The 20,471-nt window shown below is 38.1% G+C and overlaps 2 protein-coding genes across 7 annotated transcripts; one reads left to right on the forward strand and one right to left on the reverse strand.

Moving 5' to 3' along the window:
• Positions 1 to 7,111: 7,111 nt before the first annotated feature.
• LOC136228981 (uncharacterized) lies at positions 7,112 to 19,942 on the reverse strand. 4 transcript variants are annotated; one of them, XM_066017492.1, is made up of 19 exons: positions 19,719 to 19,942; positions 19,387 to 19,610; positions 18,265 to 18,519; positions 17,446 to 17,570; positions 17,304 to 17,348; positions 16,595 to 16,676; positions 16,424 to 16,492; positions 16,180 to 16,350; positions 16,024 to 16,089; positions 15,741 to 15,809; positions 15,327 to 15,613; positions 15,189 to 15,238; positions 15,053 to 15,114; positions 14,837 to 14,956; positions 14,681 to 14,761; positions 14,470 to 14,531; positions 13,258 to 13,309; positions 13,006 to 13,148; positions 7,112 to 7,468 (listed from the first exon to the last, which is right to left on the reverse strand). In XM_066017492.1, exons 2-18 carry the CDS (start codon positions 19,552 to 19,554, stop codon positions 13,107 to 13,109), a joined length of 1,806 nt encoding a protein of 601 aa, XP_065873564.1. In that variant the 5' UTR covers positions 19,555 to 19,610; positions 19,719 to 19,942; the 3' UTR covers positions 7,112 to 7,468; positions 13,006 to 13,106. The 4 variants fall into 4 exon arrangements, with proteins under 4 accessions (XP_065873564.1, XP_065873562.1, XP_065873566.1 ...); XM_066017490.1 differs by having other exon boundaries at positions 12,973 to 13,148; XM_066017494.1 differs by lacking the exon at positions 7,112 to 7,468 and adding an exon at positions 11,158 to 11,379.
• Positions 8,428 to 12,858, forward strand: LOC136228982 (probable inactive poly [ADP-ribose] polymerase SRO2). Of its 3 annotated transcripts, none has more exons than XM_066017496.1 (6): positions 8,428 to 8,841; positions 9,136 to 9,617; positions 9,840 to 10,084; positions 10,180 to 10,310; positions 11,061 to 11,156; positions 12,602 to 12,858. In XM_066017496.1, exons 1-6 carry the CDS (start codon positions 8,803 to 8,805, stop codon positions 12,668 to 12,670), a joined length of 1,062 nt encoding a protein of 353 aa, XP_065873568.1. In that variant the 5' UTR covers positions 8,428 to 8,802; the 3' UTR covers positions 12,671 to 12,858. The 3 variants fall into 3 exon arrangements, with proteins under 3 accessions (XP_065873568.1, XP_065873569.1, XP_065873567.1); XM_066017497.1 differs by having other exon boundaries at positions 9,843 to 10,084; XM_066017495.1 differs by having other exon boundaries at positions 8,429 to 8,841; positions 9,834 to 10,084.
• Positions 19,943 to 20,471: the final 529 nt, after the last annotated feature.

Below are 20,471 nucleotides of genomic sequence, written 5' to 3' on the forward strand. Positions count from 1 at the left end.
CTCCGGCAGTGTTCCATCTTCTAGATATCTGATTATCGGGCTCCTCCAGGCGCTTGTTGCTGCATCTGTTGTGTCGATCTGCAACGAACATTTTGTGCTAATGGCTGGGGCCGCAGCGGTTTCTATGAGGGTATGCGGGTCACGGGATTTCTCTCCTGCTGCGAGAGCGGCAATGGCATCTGCCTCTTCATTCTCTTCTCGCGGTACGAGTGTAAGGATAAAGGTTACTCCTTTGTTCTTGAGATCCTCGAGTAGGGATTTAGCGAGCGCCAGATATTGACACATCGTTGGGTCTTTTTCTCTATAAGTACCGCTGACGTGGCTGACCACGAGTTTGGAGTCTGAGTACATTGTCAGGTGTCCGGTTACCATTATTTTGGCTAACCGAAGAGCTGCGATCACGGCCTCATATTCTGCCTGATTGTTCGTGGTTGGAAAGTCGAGTCGGACGGCGTACCATAGTCGGAGGTTGTTAGGTCCCTGAATGGCAATGCCTGCACCTGCTCGTCCTGGGCCACAGGAAACGTCCACACTCATGGTCCATAGGTCACTATTATGAGCTTTTGCCAGCGTGAGGTCGCTAGTCGAGGACCCGGTGAATTCAACAATGAAATCGGACAGCACTTGAGCTTTGATCGCCGTGCGGGGTTCAAAACGTATGTCAAACTGCGATAGTCGAACCGACCAGCTGGTGATCCGTCCGGAGACTTCTGGTTTCTGGACTGCCTTCTTGAGAGGATAGCTGGTTTTGACCACAACCGTATGCGCTTGGAAGTATGGTCGGAGACGCTCGGATGCTTGCGCTATGGCAAACAGAGCCTTCTCAACCTCAGAGTATCGGGCTTCCGCAGCCTTCAGGACCCTGCTCAAAAAGTAAATCGGATAGAGCTCCGTACCCTCTTTTTGAGTCAAGACCACTGCCATAGCTTCATCGCCAATGGTGAAGTATAGTTGGATGTCCCGTCCTTGCTTTGGTACTGATAGTAGTGGCGGTGTGGTGAGGAAAGTTTTAATGGCTTGAATGCCGCCTGGCAGTCCGTTGACCACTTGAAGGGATGCTCCTTCTTGATTGCTTTGTAAAAAGGCAAGCAACGTTGTGCCGAGCAGGAGATGAATTGTCCTAAGGCGATAATCCTCCCGTTGAGCCTCTGAACTCCCTGTAAGTTGTGTGGTGCTTCCATTTCTAAGATTGCCTCGATCTTTACGGGATTAGGCTCGCTACCCTTTTTCGAAACCACGCAACCAAGGAACTTGCCGCTTCGAATATCGAAGAAACATTTCTCCGGGTTTAGTTTGAGGTTGTAATCCCTGAAAATTTTAAACACCTCCGCCAGGTCCCGCGGGTGGTCGCTCTCTTCAGTGCTTAGGACGACCATATCATCGATGTATACTTGTACCGTCTTGCCGATGAGGTGAGTGAACATCTTGTCTATTAGTCGCTGATATGTGGCTCCTGCATTCTTCAAACCGAAAGGCATCACGTTGTAGCAATACGTACCTTCATGCGTTATGAAGGAGGTCTTTTCGGCATCGGCCGGATCTAGAGGGATTTGCTGAAAACCAGCGATGGCATCAAACTGGGACAAGATTTTGCGACCGGCTGTTTGGTCTAGAAGCTGATCTATGTTAGGCAGCGGGTAGGAATCCTTGGGGCACGCTTTATTCACATCCGTAAAATCTACACACATGCGGTACTTTCCGCTGGCTTTCTTTACAAGTACAACATTAAAAAGCCAATCCGGATAGTGGACCTCTCGAATAAATTTTACAGCTAATAGCTTCTCGATCTCTTCATTGACGGCAGCTTGCTTGTCTTTCGCCTGTATCCGTTTCTTCTGCTTTAGGGGTTCGACGGAAGGGTTGATGTTCAATCTGTGAGTTGCTTGCTCGGGCGAGACTCCTGTGATGTCTTCGGTGCACCATGCGAATACGTCTGAATGCTCTATTAGGATGGCCTTTATCTCGCTAGCCAGAGGAGGTGGGAGCTTGGTCCCAATCTTTAGTGTCTTGTTCTCCCCGACGGGGCAGTCGCTGACAGGTTCAATCGGTGTGGGATTGTACCCCCTCATATCCATCAGACCGTCCTCAAGGTAGACTGCCGTCCGAGGTTGAGTCACCTCCCATTGCAGCTTCTTAGCCAGGATGCGATCTCCTTGGATGGTGATGTTGCCGTTTCGACGCGGTAAAGTCAAGCATAGGTCGGAGATATCAATTATGGCTTTGAGGTCAGCCAGCAGAGGTCTTCCGATAATGGCGTTATAGGCCAAGGGGATGTCCACCACCACCCATTCAGCGGTGTCTTCTACTTGTTGGTCGTTTTCGGCAAAGGTTGTTGACAGAGAGATGACTCCCTTCACGGGGACCTCTATTTCTGACAAACCGACCAGGGGAAAGGTTCCGGCACGGAGGGCCGTGTGAGTGTTCTTCATAGCACGGAGCGCTCTCCAGGTAAGCAGGTTCACCGAGCTCCCTGTGTCCACCAGCACCCGATGCATTTTAAAGCCGACGATGTTGATGGTGACTACGAGGGCCTCCGAATGGCTGGTTCGGAGTGGTGGCTGTAGCGTCAGGGTCTGATCAGCTACTTTTCTCTTTCCAGATGAGGACAGAGTGTCGACGCTCCCTCTCTTATGACATGGATTTCTCCATGGAATCTTGGTCATTTGGCCTCATCTGTTCGGCCGGTGTCTCGTTGCTTCGGGCTCTGTTCCCTCTTCCTGGTAGTCTTCGGTGGTGCACCTTGCTCTGTGATTCGCTCGATTTCTTTCTATAGTTGATAGCAATTCTCTGTGGAGTGTCCGGAGGATTTGTGGTATTTGCAGTATTCCTTCTCGACACGGGTCTTTCCTTTTTCTGCCGGGGGAGTTAGGTGGGCGTAACGATGGGGCTGGTTTTGAGCAGCATAGTGTACCTCCTTTCCACGGGATCGGTCCCCCCTGCGCTCAAGGTTTGCCGGCTCGACCCGTGTCGGGAAAGGTATGGGTGCCTCCCTGCGTGCCCGGCCCTCGTTTCGTGCCTCCGTGGTTGGTCTGCTCTTCTCCTCTTTGGGCACATCTCCTCTGGCCTTGTCCTTTTCCGATTCCTCGTATCCTGTCGGGCGATCCCAGTCGTCATACCGGACGAAGGTTTGTGCCATGGTCATGAGCTCCTCGAAGGATCGCAGCATCTTTGCTTTAGGGGCTCGCACGAGGTTCCCTTCGCTAGGGCATCATGAGCTACCTCTAGGTTGAGGCCCTTGACCTGGGAGGCCATGTGGTGGAACCTGGAAAGAAAGTTACGCAGTGGCTCAGTTGCTCGCTGCTTGAGCCCATTGAGGTCCGAGCTGATCTTTCTTACCTTTGCTGCCGCGGCGAATCGGGAGAGAAAAAGTCCTTTAGTAGATCGAACGAGTCAATTGACTCGGGAGCCAGTCCTCGATACCACTCTTGGGCACTGGATGAGAGTGTGGTGGGAAAAACTTTACACATGATGTCCTCGTCCTTTGAATACAGGTTGATAGTGCTCATGAAGGATGCCACGTGGTCGTTTGGGTCTTCGGTTCCCGAATATTGCGTCAGGCGAGGAGCCTTCCAGTCTCGTGGGAACCTTGTCTCGATGATTCTTTGTACTAGCGGCGTTTTGCTAGAGGTGATGCTTCCTCCCATGACGCCTCCGAGGGCCCTCTTGTCTAAAAAGCGCTGGATCTTCAGTTCCAACGCGTCTTCGCTGTTCATGGTTGTTGTCTCTTCCCGTGGTACACCGCTTCCTCCGGTTGTGGCGGCTCCGGCCCCTCTCCCCGTGGGTATCTCGGGTCCTAAGGACTGCCCCGGGGACATGCCTTCTCTTTGTATCTCCGCTGCTGCCTTAAGGTATTGCCAAATTTTGGCGTTTTCCTCCTACAAGCTTCTCTGTTGTTCTATGATCTTCATCTGAGCCGCCGTATGAACAGCTTGAGTGGTTTGAAAACCTTGTATCGCACTGAGGAGCTGCGTGGTATTGTAAGTTTCCTCTTCTTCCGAGCTTACCTCCTCCATTAGTGGAGCCAGGTTTCTAGGGGAAATTGGGATGACCGGTGCGGACCGGTCCACGTTTGTCATAGAACTGGTTGCTCCGATCTCCGGCGCCTCCGTTGGAGTGGACCCAGTCGGCGTTTGCATCTCGCTGGAGGCTCCGAGGTCACTTGTACTCCACGCTCATCGCACCAAATAATTAGGATACGCGGAACAGTGATCCGAGCTCTCTTCGGGGGGGTGCTCGTGTTCCTCGAGGGTCGTCTCTGTGCGGGGAGCGGTCCCTGGGAACACTCCGACGATCAAGATAGTTAGTTGCTCGAGAGTATTGATAATCTATTCAAAATGAGTTAGAGTGTATGTTACCCGATCCCCTTGCTTTGGTTGCCTCCTTCTTATTTATAGTGAGTCCCCTTGGACCTTTGAGGCCTCTCGCCTCCTTAGCCCTTGGGCCCGCTAGTCCTATGGACCTATTGGACCTTTAAAAGACATTCCGAATCAGTTACTATAATAATTTTTAATAAAATTATTAAATTTGTAAACTGCATAATCATTTTGTAAACTGAAAAAATTTAAACCACTTTTGTTTTTTAACTTCACTCCAAACAACGGAGTGGGCTCCAAGAAAAGGAACCACTTTCATATATGTACGATGCATCCGCTCCTCACCAATCTTGTTCAATTTGTTAAAAGTTAAGCAAAAATCATTCTATTCAATTGTGTGCTAAACTTAATTAAATAAATAAAGAGAATAGGTTTATAGTTTTTGGAAAAATATCAATTTAAACTGCATATATAAAATATCATCAATATAAATTTAGGATCCGTTTGTTTCAACTGCTCATATTTGCTGTTTGCTATTTGTTGTTGTTATTACGAATAAACAACAGATATTAGTTGATTTTTTTTTGTATAAAAAGCAACTGTTTCGAATTTTTACCAAACTCTTTTTGTCTCCTTTTTAGACTTGAAAGGCAAAACGCAATTCTAAAAAATAGAAACAAACGGATACTTAACATTTAAAAAAAAACACAAATTTAGATATTGATAACGAAATATGACACGTATATTTTGTTATTTGTCTAAATTAATATATTTTTTAAACGTTAATTTTATATTGATAATATTTATACGTAAAGTCTATATTAATTTACCCAAAAACTTTAAACCTATTTTTATCCTTAAATAAATAAAAGCCAGTTCGAATTGGATTCCTTAAATAATATTCTAATTAGATTCACATTAAATATTTTATTTATTTTATTTGGCAATTGGGTGTAACTTGTCACACAAACTGCATGCCTACCTTTCATATAACAACCAACTTCTATACTTGTCCAGAAAGTAAACCCCATAAACATACATTTCTCAATATATATATTCGTCGACCAAAAACGACAAAATTCCCAAAACACCCTCCAGTCTTTCTACCCCTACTTCCCTACCTTGTTTGTTAAGATTCTATATTTCCACACACTTCCAGGGTCATTTTTGGAATCACAGGCGTTGAATTCAACGAAGCTATGAGACCCGCCTCCTATGTTAAGAGAAATTATACCATACAAGTAGTACATCTTATCATCCGATGCACCAAATTACATGTGATTTGGTTTGCACACTTTGTGGGTTGTGATTATTATTTTTGTTTACAAAAAGATATTTGTAAAAATAGTGAAATAAAATATCTAAACAAAAATTTCTTTTTATTTTAACAATATTACAAAAAGAAAACATTTTTACTAATATTGAAAACCACATGTACTGTCTTACCATCTAGATATCGTCTTGTAAACGTAAGCCCGGAAGAACAGTGTCAGCTCGAGTCTGGCGAGTTTTTGAAAAGAAAAAAAAAAGGCACCGAATCTTGGAGCTAAAGCCGGCCTATAGGCCCCCTTTCTCCTCATAATGTAAAGCCATAGGAATGCTCTCCTCGAGGTTACCGGTTACCCTTCCTCCCGAGCAACTAATGGTAATAAAGCATTCCATAATGGATTGAAACCGGAAAGGAGAATCAGAATCCAAATTCTTTCTTTTAAACAGTGACATGACTTTTATGGTTGCGCTTACGTGTACATGCAGCAAATAGCAAGATACCCATAGTATACTTTCAGTTTGGCTTTTCGACCTGGAGGAGAAAGCCTCTGTGAAATATTCCGGAAGTTTAAAACTTGAATTGGCACAATATCGCGAAGTCGCCACCGCTAACTCTCCCTAATGCTTAAAACTTCACTCCTTGACTGTTAATTCAGTCTTCTAGGTCGTCAAGGAACTCTCATATGAGTTTGGTCAACCATTGATTGGACTTCCACCATGCTACTAGGCTAAAATGCTTCGTCCCTCGCTTCCATTCCTGAAGAAAGCCTTCGCGCATTCTTGATAAGGTTATTAGTGAGCCGAGCGTTAAGGAAGATGTGGACACAAGTAATTGACACAAACAATCACAAAAAAATATATTACAATTTTTAAACCCTCAAAACCCAAAATCATAAATATTTTTACTTATCCCAAAATATAATACACATGATTGATAATTTTAAATATTTAAATTTTTTAATTAATTAGTCATATACAGTAGTATTAATATTTGGCTCGGTAAAACCCCTGAATTTGACTAAAAAATTATTACCTAATCAAATTTATTTAAAATTATTTATTGATTGTTATATTTATTTAAAATGGTATATATTTCAATTTATTTCAATTTTTCTTGTTTTGACATAAATTTAAAAATTTAATCACATTATTTTTAATAAATTTAGAAGAATTACTTTTTAAACTAATTTTAAAACATTCTTCATGATATTTTATTAAAGGGAAAATTACAAAACTAGGTCAAATGGAAGGCCCATTTACATATTTAACTCATTTACTCAACCTATTACATATCTAGACTTATTTTGTGTGACTTTCCAAAAATACCCCCAATATTTACGCGCGGCTCGCCCCATCCCGTCTGACTTCGCATATTCCATACTATGCGAAGTCTGCGAAGTAAATGTTTGGGTTTGCTTGATGAATTTAGTTCGCATATGCGAAGCCTGGATGTGTTTTGAAGCTAATTCGCGAAGTGGTATATAACAAAAAAGGGCAAACAACAACGGATTCTAACATTAAAATCATAACATTATCAAAATTTACAACAAGATTGCCACAATAACGACATTCAAATCATAACATTATCAAAATTTACAACAAGATTGCCACAATGAACTCTACTAACATTATCAAAATTTACAACAAGATTGCCACAATAACGACATTCAAATCATAACATTATCAAAATCTACTAACAAGATTGGCACCATGGGATGGACGTGTCCCATGGTGCACCCCGAGATTGACACAACCTCTCCTAACGAATCATTTCAGGAGTGAATGTGTCAATCTTGGGGAAGTTCATCCCTATACAGGAAGGAAAATCATCTTCCCTGCAGCTCAGTACGCCGCCTTCCAGAAAGGGATGTTACGTATTCAACCATCTACAGAAAAAATTAACCGTGTTAGTTATGAAAAAGGATGATTTTGGAAATTAGCGAAGCATGCGAATGTAAATGTGCAGGGGAAGAGGTGATTTTACTTCGCATAACGATTTTTTCGCGAAGTCTGCGAGGTCTGAAATGTGACTATTTACGTCGCATAACGATTTTTTCGCGAAGTCTGCGAGGTCTGAAACGTAATGATCTATTCGCAGACTTCGCGAACTAATAGATTCGCGAGGTAGATCCATACGTTTCAGACTCTTTCTCTTCGCAGAACGTCGCGAAATCATCAATACACGAAGTAGATCATCACTTTCCAGGCTCGTTCTCTTCGCAAAGCTTAGCGAAACCATCGATTGCGAAGTGAATTCATGATAAAACGCAGAAAAAAAAACAGATACTTACATTTTTCGCCCCTTTCACCCTCAAAAGCGACAATAACAATATGATAACATGGGAAGAACGAAGGAAATAACGTAGAAAAACCATTTCTTTGATGGTAACAAGAAGAAAGAAACCAAGCAACGAACATGAAGATGAAAAACCATGGCTTCGTTTTCTAGGGTTCGGAAGTTGCAGAATCAAGAGATGAAAAGAGGAAAATGAGAAATTCATTGTGATTTTGACGAAATGGTGCAAATTTCGTGCAATTTAAAAGAAGAAAGGAAGATCAAAAGTCTTGAAATCATTAATGCATGAGCAACTTTTCGCATAACCAAGGAGATAGGGGGGAGCGGTGATTCGCGGAGATAGGGGGGAAGTGGGAAGATCAGGGGAATTTTTGGAAAGTCACACAAAATGAGTCTAGATATGTAATAGGTTGAGTAAATGGGTTAAATATGTAAATGACCTTCCCATTTGACCTAGTTTTGTAATTTTCCCTTTATTAAATCACGGTGGAGTCAACCGTACAATAAAGTTTCCCCTCTAAAATCCTTCTCCCATTTGGATTCGGATTAGAAACTGCCGCACGAAATTCATTAAATTACTGGTTGGCACAGGGGTAATACTGTGGAGCCGATGTATAATAAAATATCTTCGTTTCCAATCCTTCTCCCATTTGGATTCGGAAAAGAAACTGCGGCACGAAATTCATTATAAGTTTGTCATCTTTCAACCGCCCTAAACAAATCTAATTTATTACTGTATTTCATTTCATTTCCTTGACTTATATATATACCCAGATAGGAGAAATATAGATGTCTAAAACCCAGTCAGTTCATTCTTCTGTAAAAAGTACCCATAGATAGGCCACAGGGACACGCTCTCTGTATTGTATGTATATTACACACTAACTTTTTCGTTCTTCTTCTGGATTCTTCACCAACAAAATCATGCTTACCAATGTCATCAATCACAATTTCCGCTTCCATGTAAGTGCTTTCCCCTCATTTGTACTCCGTTTCTGATTTTTGATCGGTTTTCGTTTTGTATTTTGTGTGGTGCTTCGGTTTGGCATTGGTTGTTTACGTCAATTTGTTTTGATTTGATGTGATTGCTCTTTTCTAAAACTCTATATTCATGTTCTTGTGGTAATTTGTTTTAATTTGATGAGATTCAACTGTTTTTTTATTCTGTATACGTGTTCTTTATGTGAATTTGTTTTGATTTCATGAGATTGCTCTGTTTTTAACTCTGTGTTCATGTTTTTTTAATTATGTTAACAGAATGAGCGGAATGATGATGTTGAAGATAGAGAATCAATGATAATTCAATACGATAAATATGAAAATACGGATGATGAAATTGATAGTAGCGAGGTTAATTCTAGTTCGAATGCTAGTAGTTTTGAGGATTTTAATCGCATTGGATTGGTGGAGATTGGAGAAGAGAGCGATGAATATAAAATTTTGAGGAAGACTTTTCTTCGAACTATAGGAACATATGCAACAGACACAAAGGTTCTAGGAATTCACAAGAACGCTGTTGTTGATCCGGTGATGAAGGCTCGGAAGGAGGCCTTCAAGATTTTCGAGCAGGCGATTGCTGCAAAGTGTGGCGGCAATCCAAACATCTGGCTTGGTTGGTATTCTTGTTCGACGGAAGAGATTTGCCGAATTATTTCATATGGATTTAGTTCTGAAACTAGCAGTGGTGAATCACATGGTGTTGGCATTCATCTTTCTTCAGCGAAATTTCCTTTGGATAGGTGAGCAGATTGAACTCTGATTGCTAGAAAATTTTGGTCTAGAAACTGAAACTTTTGTGATTGCTTATTTGGGCTAAAAAAATATGGTTTTTGAGAAAAAGATGGTCTACGTTGAATATTGGAAATATTTCATTTCTGTAACTAACTTCTCCTTAGGTTTCTTTGCATCCAAATGTGTGTGAAATTGGATCAAGATTTTGATTTGTTCTCTTTTAGCTTTAGCAGTGTGAAATCATTAGCCATTGACAGCAATGGTGTAAGCCATATGCTGTTATGTCGGGTGATTATGGGGAAAATGGAACCAATTCCCTTGGGTTCCAATCAAATTCAACCAAGCTCGACAGAGTTCGACTCTGGTGTTGATAATCTTACAGCGCCAAGAAGATTAACAGTATGGAGTGCTTTCATGAATTCTCACATTTTCCCTACTTATGTCATAAGTTTTAAGCGGCCTCCTTCCTTTAATGGTAAGCAAAATCTGGTTATTAAGTTTTTGTTCATTTAAACTTTCTAGAGAAGATCGATCTATGCTGAATCTGATGTTCCATTGTTTTGTTTTCAGGAAGAACTCAAGTTAGGACTTCAATACCTTCTTCACCATGGATGAGTTTTCCTATGTTGATGGATATATTGTCAAAGCGTTTGGATCCTTCTAAGATGGCATTGATTTCGAAATCCTTTGATGACTTTAGGGTAAGTGTTTCACAATGATACTCGTTTTACTCAGTTTCAAAGTTGGGATACAACCCAGGACCACTGATTTAAATGCTCATCATTAGTCTTTTACTTTCAACTGAAGTTTCATATATTACATCTTTGAAACATATCTATTCTTTATTTGGGTTAGTTATATCTAGCGTCTTAGCCAGTCGAATCGATACCGCATTCAGATAGATTTTCTATTGGTTCATTAATGTCTCGACCTGAGCGTTAACTAGATTCATAATACATAGATGACAAAAATCTATAACATCACTCATGGGTTGAGCATAATTTTTTTTTCCCAACTTAGGCTAAAACGACATCGTTTTGATTTAGAAGGGAAAAAAAGTTATAATAGGCTAGGCGTTTTGTCGGGGGATGCAATTGACTGGATGTTTTATTTTGCACCCCCACAACGATCACCACGGTGATTAGTTTTATAGTGTAGAAGTAGTTCTATATGAAAAATCATTATTCTCCATATTGGGTGATAACGTATATGGATTATGATGATATTTTGAAATTTATGTGACAGTATTTTTCATGTCTAAAACACAATTCATTGGATTAGCTAAAAATGTAATAAGTACAATAAATAAATAAAATTAAAAAAACAAAAAATATAATTAGAGTTGATTATTACAAATTGTTTTTATGATAGTTAACAAGTTGGTAGTTCTTGGTGGAATTACTCTTAGCTATCAAATTACTAATCTTTGCAAATATGATATGAATTTGCAGAATCATCAGTTGTCCAGGCAAAAAATGATCCAAAAACTGAGGCAGTTAACAGGGGACAGGCTCTTGGTGGAGATAATAAAATCTTGCAAACACAAGGTGCGACTTTTTTGAGTCGTTTCTCTAATCTTACTGAAGTTAAAATTTGAGGTTAATTTATACGAGTCTCAAAGTTTGTAGGTAATTTTTGTCTATTATAATATTGAGTAAGGATTTGTTGTTAGGTTCTGATAGACGAAAAAGTATATGCGTTTGGAGATATTTCAATTTAATTTAACAAAAAACTTCGTCTGCAAGGAACTTTTGGAAGAAGTAAGCTAACCTGAAAAAACAATAGAAAGTAAAGGAATAAAATTAAAGAGAGGAAGAAAGTTATGCTCTAAGACAAGTGTCAAAACTTCAGATGTCGGGAACCTTTGACAATATGGGCATGCAATTGGTGCAAATTAATTTGTTCTTTATTCTTATATATGTAACTGTATGATGTTCCTATTCGACTTTACAGCAACTCACTCCTAATTTTAACTCACTTCTAAGCAAAATTAGGGGAAATGTTAAAGTAAATAAAACAAAAAAAAAAAGGTGGTTGGACGGATTTGCAGGTATAAGAATGTAATTTTTTTTTTTTTTGTTGCAAAATAAAATATGTGTTGATAGATTCTGTAATTTCTCCCATTTGTGTGCTATAGTTTGACGTAAGTACTTCGATACTTAAGTTAATATCACTCCGAAAATAGTAAAAAAGTAATAGAAGCTAAAGTTTTTTAGCATATGTGAAAGATTTTCTTAAATTCTCTATTTTTAGATTGTTGAGATTCCTATTAGAGTTTTAGACTTTTTATTGGGAGATTGCTTTGTCTCAGTGAAAAATCTCCACGTGTATCATAATTTTATCTGTTGTGCTCATACTAGCATTTCTTTAAAAGGTATGTCATGTGGGGCCTATGCCAAATAATTTTTTATTGTTGATGTGAACGTGTCAAAAAAATGTATGGGGATCCTCAATTCGGGAAAATTATAGATGCATCCATACGTGTTTTGAAATTTATTGTCCACTTGAACAACTAATAAATCTTTTTATTGGTTTATAACACATGGTAAAATGTGTATACTTTTATTTGACATGGAAGACATGGTTCTCCTATAATTCCTCGAATTTTACACCATTATCAAAAAGTAAACGAATTTGACTAATGTACTCGTCTTTGATGATGTGTCTTGTTGACTTTGAAGATGTGGCATGTCGATTTTGATGACATGAAATGTCAACTTTGTAGATGTGGCTAATGAATTGTTGATTTTTGCTAACTTAGTATATTTGACTCGATGACATGAAAAACAATGTCAGATAAATTCTTTAATTTGCTAATTATGTAAATCGCATGCTCTCTTTTGCAATAAAAACAAATACCTCATTTCTTTACTTACAAATCCATGAAATCATATGGTTTTCCCCCAAATTTAATAGCACATTAGAAGCATAATTAGCTTCTTAGTGTCCATTATAAGTCTAAAGCATGACAAATTCTTGATCTTTACTGCAGGTTTTGAGCAGCAGACAGTCTAAGACTTCCCAGCAGAAGAAAACAGCACCCTTACAACCTAGCACCTAGAAGTAGCAGCAGCAACTAATACAGCAAGCAAACCTCTACAGAGGATGATGATGATGATGACGATGATGACGACGTTCTTTTAGAATTTAGAATATTACTGGAGTTGTTATAGATGCAATTAGGTCCCACAGCCCAGTTTGAGTTACATTTTGTATACTTTGGTCCGAAGAGAGAACTTTGCAGCTTCATTTTGTTGTTCAATTAATTTTTGCTACTTGCTATCTTCAAGTTTATTATCAATGGTTGATCTCATCAAAGTGAAATTTCAAACGAAAGACAGGGTAGAGAGAGAAGCTAAATACACTATCTGAAGATCTGAGATTGGATCTGTGCACCTTGCTATGGCCATTTGAAACTGTCTTCCTCATAGAATGAATGTGATGGAAAACATTGGCAGTTTCGTGTTCTTCGGCAAGGTCTAAATGGCTGGCTGCTCCTAAGCCTTGTTTAGCATGTGCATGCTTAGTTGTTTTTCTAGCTGTGTGAATTCGCAAAAATTTAAAAAAAAAAACAAAAAACAAAACAAAAAACAAAAATTCGTGTTGCTATTTAACAATTGCAGACCCTTTTGATGAAAATAAACATACCTGAGAATTTTTTATTCTCTGTTCCTGCAACTCGTCAACAAGTTGGCTTACCCTGGTAGGGGAAAAAGTGCAGTGAACAAGTAGAAAAAAAAAGGATTAGTTTCATCCATAGCCTCTGAAATTATAGTGGTATTAATATTATGACCACTAAACTTTATTTTGTAACATAAAAGTCCCTTATGTCACTGTGTCATTGTAAATTATACTAAAATTAGGGATATAAATGGAGCAGGGATTACTCGTCGGTGACCCATCCCGACAGAGATGAGGAATCCCCGGTAAGAATCCCCATGGATGAGGATAATTTTGTCCCCCATGGATGAGGATAATTTTGTCCCCCATGGTGTGGATGGGGAAATGTATTTCCACCCCGCGGAGATCCCGTCCCCGTCCTGTTAATCTCCAATGGGGATCCTCGACAAATCCCCGAGATAATTGAATTATAAGTTTTATTATGTTTATAATTTTACTATTATAATTTATAAGCCCATAAGGCTTATACTGATATGTTTATAAAATATTTTTTTACTTAAATGAGCTAAGTTAAATTTGAGAATTTGACGCTGATTGTTGATGCATTAGCTAGTGCTTACTAAAAGTTTTAGGCCTTACTGATTTTTTTTTTTTTTAAACATAAACCATGAGGAACGGGGAATGGGGATAAGGTTTTTGGAGCATCTCTAAACGGGGAATGGGGATCCCTGCAGGGACAAGGATTGGGACAAAGCTATCACCATCTAACTAGCAGGAATGGGGAATGGGGATAAGGTTTTTGGAGCATCTGTAAACGGGGAATGGGGGATCCCTGCAGGGACAAGGATGGGGACAAAGCTATCACTATCTAACTAGTGGGGATGGGGAATGGGGATAAGGTTTTTGGAGCATCTGTAAACGGAGAATGGGGGATCCCTGCAGGGACAAGGATGGGGACAAAGCTATCACTATCTAACTAGCGGGGATGGGGACAGGGAAGGAAATGCATTCCTCGCCCCACCCCGTTTACGTCCCTACTAAAATATCGATTTCAGGTCATCATTTTGTTGATTTTTTTAATGAATTTTCTTTGATTTGGACTTTGATAGTAGTATCAAGTAGATTTCAAGAACTTTTATGTCATGAAATGAAGTTTAAGAACAAGAATTGTTAATAGCGCTATTATTCAGGAGCTATGGATGTATTTTTACCCTGAGAAAATACGGTTGTATTTCTTACCTTAGTTTCAGATTGATAACTTGAGATTGTAATTCTCTTTCCCTCACAGTAGCAGAGAGTATCTACAAATTTTCAAAAGTTCAAGTCCCAGCAAAAGATTAAATGGCACATAATTAGGTAACTGTCCACTTCTATTGTCATTAAAAAAAATTAAGTTCTTGTTTTTCAAATCCAAGAGTCGTATAGATAAAGCCTAGAAGGAAAATCCTACCTCCAAGCTTTCATTTTTTCTTGTAGTCTTCATAAATTCAGTAAGGTTCTCCACATATCTAATAAGTTTCACAGTTTGCTCCTGCCAAAATGATTTCAAGAATCTCAATAAATGTCAATAAATGAAAGACGAACTAACGAAAAAGTCAGTACTAACCCTTTGCACATAATTCTGCTGCAGTATATGCTGCAACCACGATAAAATCGATGCAGATGTACTTGTGATCGAGCTTATCTGAACTCGAAAAGACGGCTTTGTGAGTGCATCTAGACTGCCCTGGAAAACGAAGTATCATTGGCAATATTGATCATTCTATAAAATGATAGTATTATTAATTACTGTATTTTGTCTACAACTAGCATACCAAAATACCTTTGGACTGGAACCTGCCATTGAGATCTTGAGCTGTCCGTTACATTGAGAATTCCGGTCACCTAGTATAACATCCAGAAAACACATTAAACTCGTGTAGTGATGTATTATGAGAAGTAGTTTCTTGATGTGTTACCAGATGGAGAACCATTGCCATCTCTCTTTTGATTATGTATAAATTGATCACTGCCAAATACAAATATAATTAAATGAGTTCTGAAATTGCAATATGTATTAAATGAGTTCTGAAATTGCCAATAAATATAGAACTCACATTTCCCCATCACTTCCAAACTTATTAATAAGAAGGTCATCCTTTGATTTGACTGACCAGCTGAAGGAAGAGCATTCGGAATTTAAATCTCGAGGGAGAGAGAAATTAAAATCCAGATCATCAGTTCCAAAGCTGCTGCTTCCACTGCCATTGATGGATGGAAACCCCGTTGAGTAATTTGTCTTTGGCATTGACAACCCCCGTTGAAGAACTGCTTCGCAAGATCTCTCATGCTTGCTGCCTGAATCGCTATTATCTTCTGTCGAAATGCCATCATAATCCTGAATCTACACATGAAACAAATGTTGTTGGAAGAGTAAGAACATTTTTCGATTTACTACATAACCTATCAAATCAAAAATCAAAGGAAACTAGAAGGGGGTCTTTATACTTTGAAGGCATACATCTACTTACAAGAGCAGCCTGTTTTTTCAGATCCTCAAGATCAAAATTCCAGTCGCTGATTCCTCGTATGTACTCTTGCTGGAAAGTCAATATCAATGAGATTAAATTGTCATAACATGTTATCATTCAAGTATGTAACCACTTACTGATGGAATGGAACCAATTTGCAAATATAACAAGCCACAAAATAAGAACAATATTAGCCTGATATGTTCTTCAGAGTGATGCATATAACTACTTCCAGGAGTTGCATCAAAGATGAATAATGAACAACGAAAATAGAGAATCTCACGTTCGATAATTGTTCTTTATCTCCATGTAAGTCTTTGTTTGGTGCAAGAAGTTCACACTCCGTCTCCTGAGCAAAGAAAACATGTTGGAGTACGTAGGATTCATTTGAAGCCAACAGTGTTGATTTTATGAGTGAATAAAATCAGATAAACCAGACCTTGAGCATCCTAAAGCGGTCACCAAGTGAAGGAAGGCCATCAAGGATATTTCGAGCCAAAAATTCATTCGGTCGGGAATGTTTAAAGAAACGATGCTTCAAAAGTTTCTCTGAGGTGGGACGCTTTTTAGGGTCCTTCACTAGGCAAGCAGCTACCATGTCTTTGAATGACTAGAAGAAGAAATTTCATTATATCAAGTGCAATTTGTTATAGCCCCTAACATAGTAAGTGAATAGCACATACCTTAGAAAACTTTTTATCCACTTCATAGTTGAGACTAGGAGGTGCATTTTGTAATGTCATCATCAACACCTTAAAACAGCAAGAAAACAAAGTATATGAATGAGTTGCTGATTTAATTGCAACAGATTGTTAAATTTTGTTGCATCAATAGAAATTAGGGGACGGATTTACCTTCATAGGTGGATACTTGGAAAATGGCGCATGACCATGAGCAAGTTCTAGAGCTGTTATTCCAAATGACCAGATGTCTGCTCTGTTCAAGTCAAACTTCTGGCTTAGTGAACTATTTCCAAACTTAACATTTGCAACACTTCAAATTCGGGTAAATTATATCCATGGCCCCTTTTAGCCTTACTTTGTTTATGGTCCTGGAACTTCAAAAACGGATACAAATGTTTCTAAATTTTGCCCTTAACCAACATAAAAGTCCCTTAATCTTTGAACACTCGAGTATCGGGTAACTCTGTAGAGCCGATGGAAATGATATCTAAGCAACTTTAATTCTTGAACTTTCTGGTTTTGATGTAACTTAGATGTCGTTTGGTTAAGAGAGAAAGTGACAGTTTAGAAAGAGAAAACTCCAAAAATTGTGATTTTGAAAAATTGAAAACGAAATTTCATAGGAAATGTGTTTCTAAACAACTTTAGTTCCAATTTTGAGGCGGTTACTTTCATAAAGGAATTTTATGTTAGGGAAAGACCTCTCAGAGACATTTACGTCTAATTTAGAAGTTTAGGGGCCATACAAAAAGGTAAGACCAAAGTTGAGGGGTCATGAGTGTAATTTACCCCTTCAAATTCCTATACCCTCAGCATTCTAGTTCAGTTTTTCCCCCTTGTATAAGAAAAACTTCTCATTTTGCATAAACCACTGACTTACTTAAAATCATATCCATGCAATTGCTGCATCACTTCAGGAGCCATCCTATGAGAGGGAAGAAAATGTAATTCATCAGTGAACATGCAACTTATCATTACTTTCAAAAATCAACTAGCCAGAATGTTAAGTTGAGGTCTAATACCAGCATGGTGTTCCTACGAATGTATTTCTAGATCTTTGCCTATTTCCAGTATCAAACATGCTAGCTGAAACTCCAAAGTCTCCCAACTTAACAGCACCTTTAGAATCGATTAATATGTTTCCAGCCTGCAGATAGTGATAAAAGTTATGATCATGAAAGAAATGGGTAAATTACACCCATATCCTTACTTTCATTATGACCCTTGACCTTCAAAACCGAACTTTCTGGCCCTTGAACTTTGCCTTTTACTAACCTAATGGCCTCTTTTGCGGTTGATCAAGATGATCACTTCCATAGCAGCTAATCCTTTATTGTAGAGCTTATAGAAGTTATATTCTAAGCAACTTTAATCCTTAAACTTTTTGGTTTTGAGGTCATTTAGGAGGGAAAAAAAATGGTTGTTTTGAGAGGAAAGCTGCGAAGATGGTGATTTGGAAAATCGAAAACGGCGATTTCACAGAAAATGTGGTGCTAAACAACTTTAATTCTTCGAATTTTCCATTTTGAGGTCGTCACCAGTCATTTTGACTTGGTCAATGGTAAGAAGGGGTCATTGTGATAGTAAAGTGCGAAGTTCTTGAGCCATAATGTCTTGTTTTGAAGTTCATAGGCCATAATGAAAAAGAGAAAAGTTGAGGGGCCATGGATGTAATTTAAACTAGAAGTAATAGAATCTGCAAGTTAACATTGAATCATTCGTACAGATATTATCGTTCCCATATAAATCAACATTCTCTCATATAATGTTCACATTAGAAGTAAACAGTCAGCACATACCTTAAATTTGAGGACCTAAAGTAATATAACCAAATGGGATACCTTAACATCTCTATGAATGTGTCCTTGGGCATGAAGATAGGCAAGAGCTTTAAGTATTTCATACAATATTGTGGCAATTATAGGCTGCTCAAAACCCTTTGGACAAACAGATTTCATTATGTGAAAACAGGATCCACCAGCCATGAAAGGCATCACAATCCACAGGCTTCTGTCACCAATGAATGAGCAATGAGCTCTCAGCAAATTTGGATGATTGATCAAGCCCATAGTGTGAACTTCTCGACGAACATTTTCCTGCATTAACCGAACCAAAATGAGGATACTTGGGGGAGTTTGTTCTACTTTTCGGAGTAGTTTTTAACTGTTTTACTCCAAACCCGTTTGAACTAAAAGCTCCAGCTCATACGTAAGACCCAATCATATTAATATCTGACAACCCTAACTTTTATTTTCTAATCAGTTCCAACTTTTCTCCAAATCTACATAAATCTACACCTTTTATCTTCTCCTAATTAATTCCAACTTTTTGTTGATTTTTTAAATTCTTCTCCTAATTATTCTAGAAGTGATATGTTAGCTTTGAAAAAAATAATTTCCTAATTTTTTATTATTTAAATCATCTTATCAACATTTATATAACATTTTTATTTATGTAATTATTATATATTGATAATATCCATATTAGTTTTTTCATATCTTAACCATAACAATTCATTATAAGTTTATCAAACCATAATTATCAAAGTAGAACAATTAACAGCTGTCAGCTAACAACAAACTGGCAGTTAAACCAAACAATCTCTTAATTCATCCGAAGTTCAGCAATGTTTTCACTATAGGAAAGCATATAAATCGGCTCAATGATTCAAAACCAACCGTTTGCATCACAGAAAACCAAATTCGATATTGAACTATAAAATTAAATCTTCACGCCTCATATTTACTATATAATGAGATTGGGATTAATTCAAAAACAGCAATAAAGGACAAATAAACTGAAAATCACAAAAATAGTTTCAAATGCTCGAGCATCTAAGATCTTAAAATGTGAAAGATTTAAATCCTGCATACCCTTCAAAAATCTTAAATTTCAAATGTACTCGAGAGAAATTCAAAATTAGAACAAAGGAACGCGTATAACAATAGAGAAACGAGAAGTACCAAGTCATTGTTGAATCTCTCCAGATCCAAAATCTTGATAGCAACAATTTCGTTAATTGGAATGCAGAAAGCTCTGTAAACTATGGCACTAACACCTTCTCCCACTTCTTCATGTAGCTTGTAATCTGTTTTAGTGAGCGGATACTTTTTGTTCGACGAGTACTCCATATTTTCTTCCTGTAGCTGTAACGAATCTCATCAATTTCACCTGCTCTTCCAAAAATCTACAAACAAACAGAATAATAATCGATAGAGTAACTCCAATTTCAAAAATCTAGAAAAAAAAATGGTAGCATCAATTTTAAAAAGAAAAGATCGATTCCTGAGCTTACATTGAAAGATAAAATACGAATCGAGAGAGAGAGAGAGAGAGATTTCAGTTAGGGGCGGCAGTAAGGCGATGAAGTAAAAAAAAATAAGAAAAGAAGGCGAAGGAAAAGATGCGAATGGGTGATGATTTCAAAGTGTTGGGCTTAATATACTTCGCCATCGATGCCGTAAAGATTCTCGTATGAGCCTGAGCTTTCGCACCCAAACTCTATGAATTTTGACTTGTGCCTCGATTAAGCGCGAAAGGACTTTATCCTGCTTATATAATGTTTCAAAACTGTACTTTTTGCACCTATACATTGCAAAATTTAATTTTTTAATAGTATGTTATTTTGATGAAATTTAACTTTTTTTTATTTCAAATATAACTCTCACGAAGTAAAAGGTAGAGACTATATTTAGTTTGTTTTTAACAAAATAAGTCTTATTTTATGTGTTTTCATCGTTACATGAATTTTACGTTCCATCATCCAATAGTAAAAAAAAAAAATAATAAAGCTTACTTTATAAAAAAAAAAAAAACAAAGCATTCAAACAAAATAGTCACAATTAATATTTACAGATATATACTCAATAAAAATATAACTTAATTTTTTAATAGTTTTTTTAAGAAAAATACTTGTTGTTTCAGATAAAAAATTTATAACACTATCGGGCGTTTGATATTCTATTAGGATGGAAATAAAGATAAACGTTGGGATAAAGATAAAGATAAATGGTTGTGATAAAGATGAAAATATGATAGTTAAAAATCA

The sequence above is a fragment of the Euphorbia lathyris genome, chromosome 5 (assembly GCF_963576675.1).
Source record: "Euphorbia lathyris chromosome 5, ddEupLath1.1, whole genome shotgun sequence".
Classification (NCBI taxonomy): Eukaryota; Viridiplantae; Streptophyta; class Magnoliopsida; order Malpighiales; family Euphorbiaceae; genus Euphorbia; species Euphorbia lathyris.